At 41.0% G+C, this 12668-nt stretch overlaps 1 protein-coding gene across 10 annotated transcripts in view; it reads left to right on the top strand.

Annotated features, from left to right (window-relative positions):
• Positions 1–6780, top strand: part of WT1 (WT1 transcription factor) — a 98578-nt gene extending 91798 nt beyond the window's left edge. For 2 of the 10 annotated variants that reach the window (XM_064512916.1, XM_064512914.1), the window contains 2 exons: positions 1454–1546; positions 5046–6413. In XM_064512916.1, coding sequence (XP_064368986.1) covers positions 1454–1546; positions 5046–5167 — 215 coding nt within the window. In that variant the 3' untranslated portion in view covers positions 5168–6413. The other 8 variants (XM_064512923.1, XM_064512922.1, XM_064512920.1 and 5 more) reach the window with 7 other exon arrangements.
• Positions 6781–12668: the final 5888 nt, after the last annotated feature.

The following is a 12668-nucleotide window of genomic DNA, read 5'->3' as shown; positions in this document are numbered from 1 at the left end:
CAATATGAATCTCCAATATAGGAAATGTATTTTTAAAAAGCAAACAGTTGTGCAAGAAAAAAATTGCCAACAAATAAGCTGATAAACACTACTGTTGATATTCTGGTGTTTGTGTGGTAAAGCTAATATGTGAGTACTGCGTATGCCTAACTTGAAAAGCTGGTGGAATTACTGTGCACTTGCATGTGGAAAGGAGGAGTAAAGAAGGAAAAGACATACCAGCTACATGCTCCAGGGCTGCAGTTCAGCAAACCAGTTAAGCTTAGATTTGAGCCTTTCTTGAATTTTGCTGACTAAAGAGGGATTCTCAGAGTAGCAATGAGGGAAACGTCAAAGATCTGGCTGTTTGGATTGCACTATAGAGTACAACTAGCCAAAAATAGCCTGGGAAGTGTATAGCACTGGTTAACCATACAGTGGAGCAGGCAGTAGCAGTCATGAATGCGTCTGGTTCCCAGCTAGGCTTGTGCGGTCTTTCTCAGTGAATCATTTGTTGGTTGAGGTGTTGTTCTGAGGCAGCCAAAACTATTTTTTTGAGTTCAGTCTAAATTCAGCAAGTTGTTTTGTGTGTGCATGTGCATCATTCTCTGGACATGTCAGAGTGGCCCATTTCAGCATTTCTGGAGTTCTTAGAGGTCCAGGCTGACAGGGGAGACAGCTGCCACTCTCGGAGTCACAGAAGAGGAGACGATGCTGACTCTAGCCTCCTGGCTGCGAGTCGAACTGCGAGGGCACTCTGCATGAACGTGAGGAAGGGTTTCCGAGTAGTCCTCTGGCTGAGCTGAAGGAAGAAATTGAGTTTGGGTCTCCTGTATCTCAGAGGAGTGGTCTGTCAATTGGTCTACTGGCTGTTATGTGGTGGATTTATGTCTCTTACTTTTCTTGCTAAAGATGTTCTATCCCACTGAAATGGTATTACTGACAGAGGTAGAAAGTGTCTCTGAAGGCTAGTGGTAAAAGTACTCCTTTGGGATGATACATCAACAACTGCATGCTAGAACTTCTGCGTTAAGCAGTCCCTGAGAATTGTGTGCAGTGTGTAAAGTAGGCAGTAGTAGTAAAGCCTACTGGGAGTACATAAAAATATATTCCTAAACCTCTACTTTTCTCATGTGGTATCTGCTCATAAATGATACCAACAGTGACAAGCCATAGGATAAAAATTAATGAAGTTTGCAAAGCTCCCTTAGTCCAGCAGTGTAAGTGGGTGTTTGTTTATGCTGGTGCAGTTTGGATACTTCAGACCCAGATGTAGGAAAAGGAGGTTGCAAAGGGGTTATGTGTGGCAGGCTAATTAATGACTTTCTGTAATGCGTAGGCATGAAGCTGGGAGGAGCAGTTACAGTAACTAGTACAAAAAAATCCGGATTTTTGAAAACTCAGAAATAGCTGATATCATTCACCCTCCCAAAAGATGTTGGAATATGACCATAGACTACTTTTATCTCTTCAGGTGTGAAACCCTTCCAGTGTAAAACCTGTCAGAGAAAGTTCTCCAGATCTGATCACCTGAAGACTCATACCAGGACTCATACAGGTAAAACAAGTGCGTAAACTTTTCTTCACATTTATATTTAATTATTTATTAAGTTTAAATCAATGTTACTATAAGTTAAATGATTAGAAAGTCTCTTAAGGAGGGGTTAAATATTCAAAACTACAGAAATCATTTCAGAGTTCAATGATTTTACAATGTGACTATAGTCCCTAAATGTCATAGTCACTTTTCAAAATGGGATTTAGGTGATTTTAGAAACTACACATTCTTATTTCATGTTTTAAGAAATTTCAGCTTGGCAAAATATATTTTCTCAACTATTGTGAAATGAACATCATGGTCTCAACCCACAAACGTGAAGCTGGTCTACTGCTTTACTGCAAAAACCTACAAGACAGAAGTTTTAATTCTAGCTTCAGCCTAAGGTCTGTAATCTAAAGTATTCATACCTACTCATGCTTCCCCTAAGTGTCAGTTGAGCCTAATGCAGGATATCATAGCAAAGCTCCTGTTGTTGCTTCTTGCACTGTAATCTCTTCTCTCCTGAAGATAAAAAGAGTGCCTCTTGCAAACTCACACTGACAGACACTAAAGTAAAAGCTTACTCAAATATTCAAGGACCTTTTTGTAGAAACTGTAGTATTTCATATAAATACAGAAAAAAGATAGGAGGCCATTTTAGTCTATTCTGCACTCACATAAATGTAAAGACCATTAAGGAGCAACTGCAGCAACCTCTGTATTTTAGTTGTAACTTTAGAATTGTTCTTACGAATAAACGTTTTCTATTCCCTCACAGTACATATGCAGTATTTTTATCAAGTCGGTTTTTTTACCAAACACTTTGACATGCTAACTTAGTTTAAAAAGAATTGAGTTTATTTTTGTCAGGAAATAATTTCCCTTCTCTCTTATTAGATGCCAGAGTGTTTTCTATACTAAGATTAACCTTTTAAAACATATCTCTGCACTGGTAGACAAGGAGCCTGAAAATCTTTTTCTCCCTGCTAAGTATTCTTTTGTTCTCTTGCGGACCATAAGAAATGCATGTTTAAGACTTTCAGAAATAAATAAGAAATTTTCATAAAGGACATGATTCACCTGAGAATAACGGGACTTTCTGTGGAGCCAGCCAAAGAAATGCCTCAAGTAATGGCCATATCTGCACCTGCAGTCTGCAAATGGTAACGGACATGGCTGTATTCCTGGGTTCTCCCCAGAGTCTCGTGCTGAGCTGCAGGGCCTGGGTCTGCGTGCATGTGCACAAAGAAAGATATTTTCTTCATCAATAAGAGCTGACATTCCCATAGAGACAAAATGGCGAGCAGGTTTTCTCATGTCAGCCAGTCAGGATAAACTATGTTTCCCATCACATTTCACTGCTGACTGATCTGCTAATTCATGTGAAGATTCCAGAGTGTCCTGACTTCAGCAAAGTTTTTTTCCAGGTTACCTAAATCAGGGAAGAACTCGCTCTCTTTTTTTCTAGTGAAACTAATCTCTCTGTTTTAGTCCTTTCTTGTGGTCCAAGCTCAAACTGCACTCATCGCTGAAAACAGCTGCGCTTGAGGGCCAATAACTGCGTAGCACAGACCTTCGCGTAGGCTTGCTGCCTGCCACCAGCTCTGGTTGTGTGCAAACCCTGCAGCCCTGCTCTGCTGCTGTTGGCCATTTTGGCTGCATCATACGTCTTTGACTGTAAAACAGACATACCCTGAGGGGAAAGAGCACTAGTGATGGCTGGGGATTTTTCGTGTCCAGCTTGCCCTGTAGCTTCGTTCCTCTTTTTCTGCTGTACACCTTAAGTTTTGTAACAAAACATCTAGCTCAAGTTAACTTGCTCCATGTTAAATCTTGGTGAAACAAAGCACACAAAACTTTTGTCTTCTGTGGGCCTAATTTTAAGTGTACTGTAAAACTATTTGGTAAACTACAAATTCAGGGTTTCCACAAGGAAGTTACTTAACTGTGATAGCAGTCTTTGCTCTAGAAAACAACAACAAAATCAAAAGAAAACTCCACACATCTAGTTTTTTTAGCAATAGAAATATGATTTCCAATATCTGTGCAGTGAAGCTGTATGGAGTAATCTGTGCCTGGCACGGGATTAGTAGAGATTGCTGCCCCCTGTTGCAAGAGGAGAACCAGAACTGCTTGTAAGGCAGCACAGCTCCGTGCTGCCTTTACTGTGGTAGTTCAGTGAAAAACTAGCCAGTAATAGATAACTCACATCAGTTCACAGGATGATTTGGCTAATGCTGCTGAGATGAAAGGACACCACTTTATGAAATCTGTGATTCTTATCAGTAGTTGTAACCAGATCAGCTTTGTCCCATACTGTTTTATGCACTCATGTGAGATGGTTGATGCTTTTGCAAGCATGTATGTTAAGTGGATAAAGTAGATTTTTAACCCCTGCGCCCATTTATATAATCTGTTTATTGCATGGGATTTTGCAAACAGAAATACACAACATTTACGCCCATCCCAGATCCCCTTTTGCCTGAATTTGGATGTTTGTGAAATGCACAAAGTATGAGGCAAAGAAGAGGAGAAGATGGCTGGGTGAGCTCATACCACTCCAGTGTGTCTTGAGTTGGAGAGTACGAGGTGTGTAGACAGCATGGAAGAGCCCAGGCCCAGAGCTGAACCTGCTTTAAAGTGTTGCATCTATTTGAGGAGGAAAAAAAAAAAAGAAAAAAAAGGAAAATGCAAGTCTAAAAGAAACATGAGTCACCGGGCATTGCTCTGAGCTAATGAAAGCATTCCATCCGCATTCCTGCCGCATCAGAAACACGGCCTGAAATTCCACTTAAGTATTGTAGAAAATCAAGAGAGCAGATTAAACTGTAAAAAGGTGATGGCATTTCTTGTTAAAATTGTACGTGCTTTGCTTGGGGTTCATTTTTAGTGGAAAGTATATTTGTTGGAATGTTAGAAAAATACTGAATATCTTGAGCCTCTAAAATCTTTATTTTGGCAGTAGTGGGAAACTTTCAGTCTGGTTCAGCAGACTTCATGCTGATCTCTGTTGCTTCTACCACATTCACTTACACTCACCAGTTCCAAAGAACTCGCTGAACTTGCCGGAACGACTCTCCTTGACTTGATGTCAAGCCCAGATAGTCACTGCCAGTCTTCACAGTGACTGACAGTATGTCTGCACTGCGCTCAGAGGTGTGGCTGAAGCTTGCGTGAAGGCCAGAGTTAGTTTGAAACTAGTTCGTTCCAGAACGGATGGTAGTCTAGCCATGGCAACACGGTGTGTTCAGTGCCGGCCTTTCTTTAGGAAGGAACCGTTGCAGAATGCTCTACGTCATCGGAAGAGGCTGTTGTTAAGCACCAGCTGGGGGACAAGTAGGAAAGCACTGAGCGCTGAAGCGAACAGCAGTTGAGGGCACTCCCACACGCTGTCAGGCCAGCCCAGGGTGCCGTTCCTCCTGACTGGAGCTCTGCCTAGCTCCTCACAACCCTGCAGAAAGAAAATAAATAGCAGTGTCTCAGGCAAGCGGTGTACCCGGTTAATAACAGGGTGTTTTGTTAACAGGTGAAAAGCCTTTCAGTTGCCGGTGGCCCAGCTGTCAAAAAAAATTTGCCAGGTCTGATGAATTAGTTCGTCATCACAACATGCACCAGAGGAACATGACTAAACTGCAATTGGCCCTTTAGACAGTTCAAACAAGTGAATAAACCAGATGGGACATTATGAGCTACTGCAAACTTTTTCAGCCATCTTCAGTCACCTCTGTCAGAAAGCTGCGGCCGTCTTCGCAACCCATTTGACACAAGTTAACTAAACCGTAGGATTCTGCTCAGCCTTGTCTTCCATTTGGACTTACAAAATTTCCTATTCAATAAGTTCAAGCGATTTTTATTTGTAACTTTGTTAAAAAGTGAGCAAGATTGCCACAGTTTCAATATGACTATAAATGACGCTTACCTTGGATGTCTGTTTCCAGTTTTCTGCTTTAATTTTTACTTGAACTCTTCTAGGTACATATTACTGTACCTTTTTCAGTCCTGCAGTGAGTAGGGTACCTGTCCCAATTCAAGGTAAGCTTTACGCTTGCTGCATTTGTGCATATGCTGACGTTTCCAAATGCTAGTGTAGCTATCCTATGACAGAACAGCCATCTGAGATACTTTTGGTAAACTTTGTACTTGTACTGCTAAAGGGCAAACTTTCAGAGTTGGAAGCTCAGCTTTTGAATTTCACAAATCAAACTTTTTTAAAGAACATATTTCTAGAGCAGCTAAAGCTAGATGAACCAATACCTCTCTGTACAGAAAATAAGAATCTTACCATTAAGTTAACTTGTTTTTTAAATAATCACATAATTGCTCCCCAGCGACCGATTTGTTTGTCAAATAACTCTCTCTCTCTCTCTTCCTCTCTCTTTTAAATGTATTGGTTTAAATTTATTCCATCATGAGACGTATAGATCTCCTTTACACAAAACTAATTGCAATCATTGTAGACATTTGGGATTTGTTTACAATGTAAAGCCACACTGGTTATGTGGCTAGCAAGCTGTATAAACTTAAAACTGAACTTTAATGGGGCTGGTCCAGGATCTCCATTAACAGATTACTCTTAAGATAAGTAACTTAAAAAGACTCTTTGTCAAGTATATGTGAAAAAGACATTATTAGTGTAAGGAAATATATTGTTTCAGGGTTTTGGGAGGAGGGGTTTATTATTTACTTTTAATTGCTTGAAATTGTGTGTATATATATATATCTGATAATGTATTGCTCTTAGACATCTAAAATTAGAAAGTGTATAAATATTAGATGCATCACTGTTCTGATGTCGTTGCTGTTACAAACTATTGATAACACTAAGAATGTAACCTGCATTTTTCACTGAGCTTTCAATTAAAGCCCATTCAAAGAGAAACAAATGAGAGTCCAACAGATGTCTTGTTTCATGTCTGGTATTAAATTTCAAATGCCCTGTCCAATAGTATCCTTTTTTTTTTTTTTTTTTTTTTTTTTTTGTATATAAAGGTACCACCAGCACTGATGACCACTAGTTAACCTGTCCAGGTCTTGACCACAATTTATCCATCTCACTTGGGAATCATACTGGCAACAGAAAACAGTGTCAAGTTTCATATTGTGCTATAAAACAGTTGCTTCAATCGTTCGTCTTCTTACAAAAGTATTCCTTTCCTTTAGACTTGCAAGATTTGTAAAAAAACTTTATAGCATAGTAAAATCCAGTTTAAAAATACGAGTATTGGCCTTCTGTAGACTGCGCTGAAACCCTAAGCACAGATAACTTTTTAGATTAGGATGTCATAGACTGACTTTTAAGTAAAAGTTAACTTAGAGTTGGGGTGGCTTAAATCAGTTCAGCAGGTTGAAAAAGACAGTCTTTCTTAGATGATGAAGTGTGAAAATGAAGATAAAAAAAAATTGTTTCTTTGTCATACTGCCTACTTTTCTCTGGAAGTAAGTACAGCCTGCCTTAGTGCCCTTTGACCTTGCAAAATATTTGTATCTCTTCAGCAAAAATCTTGAATGTATCTTGCCAAGCTTTTTTCTCTAATGTACACAATGGAGTTCTATGCTGGGTTGAGCTTTCTCTCTTAAAGTGCAGCTGCATCGTCAAGAAAACTCAACAGTTAATTCTTCAAGTCCTCTTTTTCGCATGGGTATTGCATCACGGTTAATTACTGTTGGGGTACTGTGGCTCATTTGTATCAGTCAACTTTATCTTTGGCTGCCAAAAGACAGCATCTCTCTGGAGAAACTCATAACAAGTGTGGCAAACATCAAATATTTGGAGTGAATGGTGTGTATAAAACTGCACAGAATTAAAAAATAAAGCAGCTCCTCCTGCTTTCTTGAAAGTTCAGCCTTAACAACAGTGTCCTCCAATTCACCCAGCAGTGCCCTCCAACTACAAAATAATCTGTTTTTCAGTCTGCACACAAAATAGAGAACTGCCAGAAATGTTTGTACTAAAAGCCAAAAAACCCCACCAGCCTCCAGTTGTCGTGCATAAATAAAACTCTCTCTTCTGAAATATAACCAAAACTACCCCACAGCATAGCCCAGACTTCCGGTGACCTGTAGGTAACTAAGTCCATGGTTTTGCTGCTTAGTGATTTGCATGCCAAATAATAATGGTAGATGGCTATAGACATGAAGCGTGGGTTGCTAAGTGACAGAGTAGCTGTCCTTTTGTTTTTGCAGTCACCACTTTTTCAATGAAAGTATTTCTTGGTACTCTAATGTTTGATGAGTGTTACATCCCCTAACAGTCTGACTGCAGTGAAGACAATGGTGAATGTTTGCTAGATTTTTTAAAATGTGTATTCTTTGGCCTTTTTACAGTCTTTGTCATGAGAGGCATTTTATGTCTTTCCCTTTCATTTCCTTGTTTCCAAGACTCTATCAGCAAGGTAAGCTACCTTTACTGAAGTGCTTTACTATTTGCATTTCTCAGAAGCAGCCCCCAGACACTGTTTTTTGCAGCATGCAATTCCTCATTTTGAGGCAGGCAGAAACTGCTCAGCAGGCTCAGTTTCTGTGAACTTGACCTCCATGTGTAAGGTGAGGGGGCCGCACTCGCTTATATCTTACAAGTATCCTTAGCTCTCTGGAAAATGTTCAATATCACAATTAATTCAGCAAATCTTTTATGCCTCTGCCTTGTGTTCTTAAATTGAAAACAGTGACTGATGTTATTTCTGTTGATGGTTGATCTCTGACTTGGACTGACTTACTGTTGCTGTTCTGTAGCTTCCATAGCCCCCCACGAAGGAGAACGTTAATTACATAGAGAACACTTGTACTTCTCCTTGTCACTCTGTGACGTATAATATGTGTTGGGTAGCAAAAGGAACTTGCTAACTCCTCTCTCTGATGATACCAGCTGAGATTCAAGGGGTTCACTTGCACCAATTTTTTCAAGGTAAGTGAATTCAGCTACATGTCCCTTCGACTTGAAAACAAGACTTAAAATGCCTCAATTTTAGCCACATGATCATGTTTTCAGTACATGTTGTACTTTTTAAGGCTACGAACTGTACTGAGTGAACAACAGGTGTGAAGAAATTATCTTGCTGCAACGGGAACTGTTCTGAAAGCAGTCAGTCCTCCAGATGTAGGTGTTTATATCTGTAAGGGAATGGGGGGACTTGCAAAGAAGTGGCTATTTGCTCCTCTTTCTGTGGTGGGTTAGGTAAATTGTTCATTTTAGAGCCACTCCAACCAGGCCTATCTGTTTCAGGATATCAGTAGGATTCATTTCATTGCTCCACCAACCAACCTCAAAGCAACTGAGAACACTTCCTGAAGATACAGGTAGGTGCTTTAAACCAGTGTTTCTTCCTCTTTCCCCTTCCCCAAATAGGCACTGAGAAAACTCTATCATGTGCAGTGTCTTCCATACGTCAGTGTGACCCGACAGCAAATCCAATATGGTAACCAAGCTGCTCTCAGCACCTTGTCCAAAAGCCCAACAAAGCTTTAGGAGTGGACTGAGGGGCTGCGAGGATTGAGGTGTCTGCAGCCCCACACCGTGGAGCTGCCTGGACCTAGCAGGAGGTAGGTACATAAAGGTAATGCTTTGGCAGAGGTATCTTGCCAGACAATATGCAAAAGAGCATTTCTACTACGCAGTCCTGCTTGAGCCCTATTTGTACCTTCCCCTTGGGGGCAAGTACGGGCAGGGAGAATCACTCAGCTTTTGACTTGAGCAACTCTTCCTTGCTTGGGGAAAATTTCCCCCCAATTAACAAAAAAGTAATTAAAGGCAGTGTATGCCGTTCAAAACAGCATTGATGGATGAGAGTGCAGCTGCAATATTTGGGAAGATCCAATAAAAGATTCATTAGAATCCTTTTAGTTATGGGAAGTCCTGATAACATGAAGGAGGCTAATGAAACTGAAGACCTGGTCACAAGAGTGATTAGTTTAAAAAAAATAAAAACCCAAACCCAAATCACAACCCCACTGACACATTCTAAAAATTAGACAATTAAGGGTAAAACCAGGAATGCAGCCAGAACTATTCCACCTCAAATAATAAACACAAGGATAAGTTGCCAAGTGAGGTCAAAGAAGCAAATGGTAAAGTGAGTTTAAGAGACAGCTAGACACTTTTATGGGGAGAGAGGGGATTGAAGGATACAGTGACAAAACTGGGGGTAGAGTTGAGATAAACTCAGCGGACGGGCACGGTGGGCCAATAGCCTCAGAGAGTGCTGCTGAGCCCGAGTTCCTCAGTAGAGGAGCAGTGGAGCTATTGGCGTTCGGGGGGAGACTTACCACGGCTGTCAGCAAAGTCACATGAGGGACGAGGGGAAACGGATTGGCTTGAAAGGAAGATGAGCATGACAGACAGAAATGTGTATGCTATCAGATGCACCGGTCATGACTCCTGCCCTTGGTTTCGCTAGTGAGATGCTCTGGCACACTTGCCAAAAAGGAGGTTTCCAAAGAACTTGTTCGTGGGCAGCTTTGTCTTTGCGAGTTGCCGGTGCAAAACACATAAAGAGATACCAAAAGAAAAAAAAAGAAGCATTTTTACTATTTTTTCATGAAAGACTACCTGTAATATAGGAAAGAACAGAGCTGGCTGGAATTGTCAGCACAGCCTGTGCCAATTCCCATAAAATACGTGGCTGAACGTCCACAGCTTCAAATAGCAGCATAGTGAAGCCTGGTTTTAAGTGCCCAGTTTGGCCACCTCTGTGGTGATGGGTAGATGTAGCTCCATCAGCACAGTCATATTCATACCTGGTGGTGGTGAGGGAACCAGGGCCAGGAAGGCCGCTGGAAATAAGCCAGAGCATCAAATAAATAAAACGCAGTTTTCCATACAGATCGCTATCCAAACAGAAATACCAGCTTCTACTGCTAAAAGAAGTTAGCTTTGAGACCTCAAAGGGCTCTGAGCAGCAAGAGTACTTTGGAACATGATGTTTCTCCTAGAAGCCACAAGTGACATAGATCTTGTGCCAGGCACTGTGGGAACAGTGAGCAGCAGGCAGACTGCCACGAAGAGGCTGAAAACCACAGATGAGACTTTTAAAGACAAGTGTTTAAAGGCACTGAAAATCTTGAATAAGAAAATACTGTCCCAGGCAGGGCTTTTCTATTCTCGATGACTAAATGCCTATCCCACAGGCATAAATAGAATTTAATAGCATCACTGCTTTTTATGTGAAACAGGCTACTGATGTTCTGATGAACTCTTGCACAGCCAAGATCTCAATCTTCAAAGATAGGCTGAGTGGTAATGGAAAGGCCTTACTAATTTCACTGGTTGCTCATCCTGACTTAAATGGCTAGATCAAATACAAAAACTAGTTGCCCTTCGCCACCATCAAAAAAAGGCTGTTTGGTGAAAGGGGATTATAAAAACGCACAGGGCTGAAACCTTTTAGTATGGAGGTGCAGGAGAGAAATAGAACTGTGTTTATTCTCAGGCAGTTTCTTTTTATGGCTCATTTTAACCTGAGTCATTCCCCAGATCTCCCATTCTTTTGAATAAAATGAAAAACATGACTGAAAGAAAAAAAAAAAAACTCATTGCCCTGAAAAAATCCTGCCCCCAAAACTTCTTGGGAAATTGCAAGTCCTTGTGCATGTGCTCTACTAGTACAGTAATCATGTCTGCTTAAATATTACTGAGGTTTTTTAGGTTAAACTACAGGCCTAACTGCACAGTAAAGGTACATTGTAAAGGCAAATAAAGAGGGTTTTATCCACTGTGTAGTAAGAAATCCAGCCCAACAAAAAACTAAATTTAGACCAGGAAAGTTTTTTCACCTTCAGCCACCAGATGGCTCAGCCTCGATGGCTGGCTCTGCCAGGACAGCCACGTTCCTGGGAGCGCGGGGCGGCCAAGCCGCCGAGCCCCTCACACTGCTGCAGGAATTTCCTAACTTGCAACACAAAGTTACAGTGCGTACAAAGGAGCAGTCAGAGCTGAAGAATATCACGTAATACAACTCAAAATGTATTTCAGCAGCCTAAGCTCAGCATTGTACTGTTACTGTTATTGCAGCATTTATCCAAGTGAATCTGGGTGATTACTGAAAATTACTGAGTTTTACAAATGTGGTCGTTGTTATTCTCTGGTATTCTCTGGGGCCTTCTTCAAAGGCCAGGATCCCACTGTCCTTGAGGTTGCCTGGAGCGATGGTTCTTGCTCTGAAGAGAGAGTCTCTGTAAATCACTCACTGCTCAGTATCTCAAAAGTGTGGAGATTTCTGTTTCTATTATTACAAGAAAGAATTAATAAAGAATAGAGAGGCAAAGAAAGGAAAGGTCGCGTGGCAACATGATTTGAATTGCCTGAGATGGATAGTGCCCTGATGAAAGTCCACTGGACTGCTCGAAAAGTGAATCTCCTCTCAGTCTTTGTAGTGTTGCGGAATGAACGAAACCTCGTGGTGACTGAGCTGCTTTCTCACCCTGCTCCGCGCTGCAGGGTTTCAGCGTGGCTGGCTGCAGGCAAGTAGCGAGACTGCCTTTATGAAGACAGTCTGGAGAGGATGAACTGCAGCTTGCAATACTGAAGGTCATCATGCAGGACAGACAGCCTAATGACAGTCTAATATTTCTGAGCTGTATAAATTCCTAGTGTCTGCTTCAGACGGAATCCAAACACTTGTGTCAATTCTGTACCATGCCCCAGACTGCCAAAAAACATTAATATAAGCATATTTATCTGGGCTGCAGTGTGTTACAAGAATTCATTAGGACAATATGTGATATGGTGCTGAAACAGAAGGCTGGGTTTCTCTGGCCAGAGATGAGGAAGTCTAGTCCCTGCTGAACTTTTACTACTGATAAAGACAATGTCTGCTGGCAGCATTCATTTTTTACTAGGCCATCTGCATCTAGTCAAGGATAACTTGACTTTCTGAAAAAGCCATTCATCAGAATCAACCCTGTACAACTTTCTCTTGATGAGTAAAGCAACACAAAAAAAGACCGAGATGGTTAATAAACTTCTTTGGGAGCAAAAGGTCAATGCTGGTGTAAACAAAGCAGTGTCATAGTACTATACAGAAGCATTGAAGTTTCCTGTGTGTTTATATGGCTGATGCCCCGTTTCTTTTTATCAGTGTTTGTTATCATTTATTTTGTTCTGCTTTAGCTGATCTATAAATCTTTGTAACAGTGTTCTTTATTTTCTTAATTT

This window comes from Dromaius novaehollandiae, chromosome 5, assembly GCF_036370855.1.
Source record: "Dromaius novaehollandiae isolate bDroNov1 chromosome 5, bDroNov1.hap1, whole genome shotgun sequence".
In the NCBI taxonomy this organism is placed as follows: Eukaryota; Metazoa; Chordata; class Aves; order Casuariiformes; family Dromaiidae; genus Dromaius; species Dromaius novaehollandiae.
The sequence above is the reverse complement of the archived record's forward strand: the minus strand, read 5'-3'. Positions and strand labels throughout refer to the sequence as shown.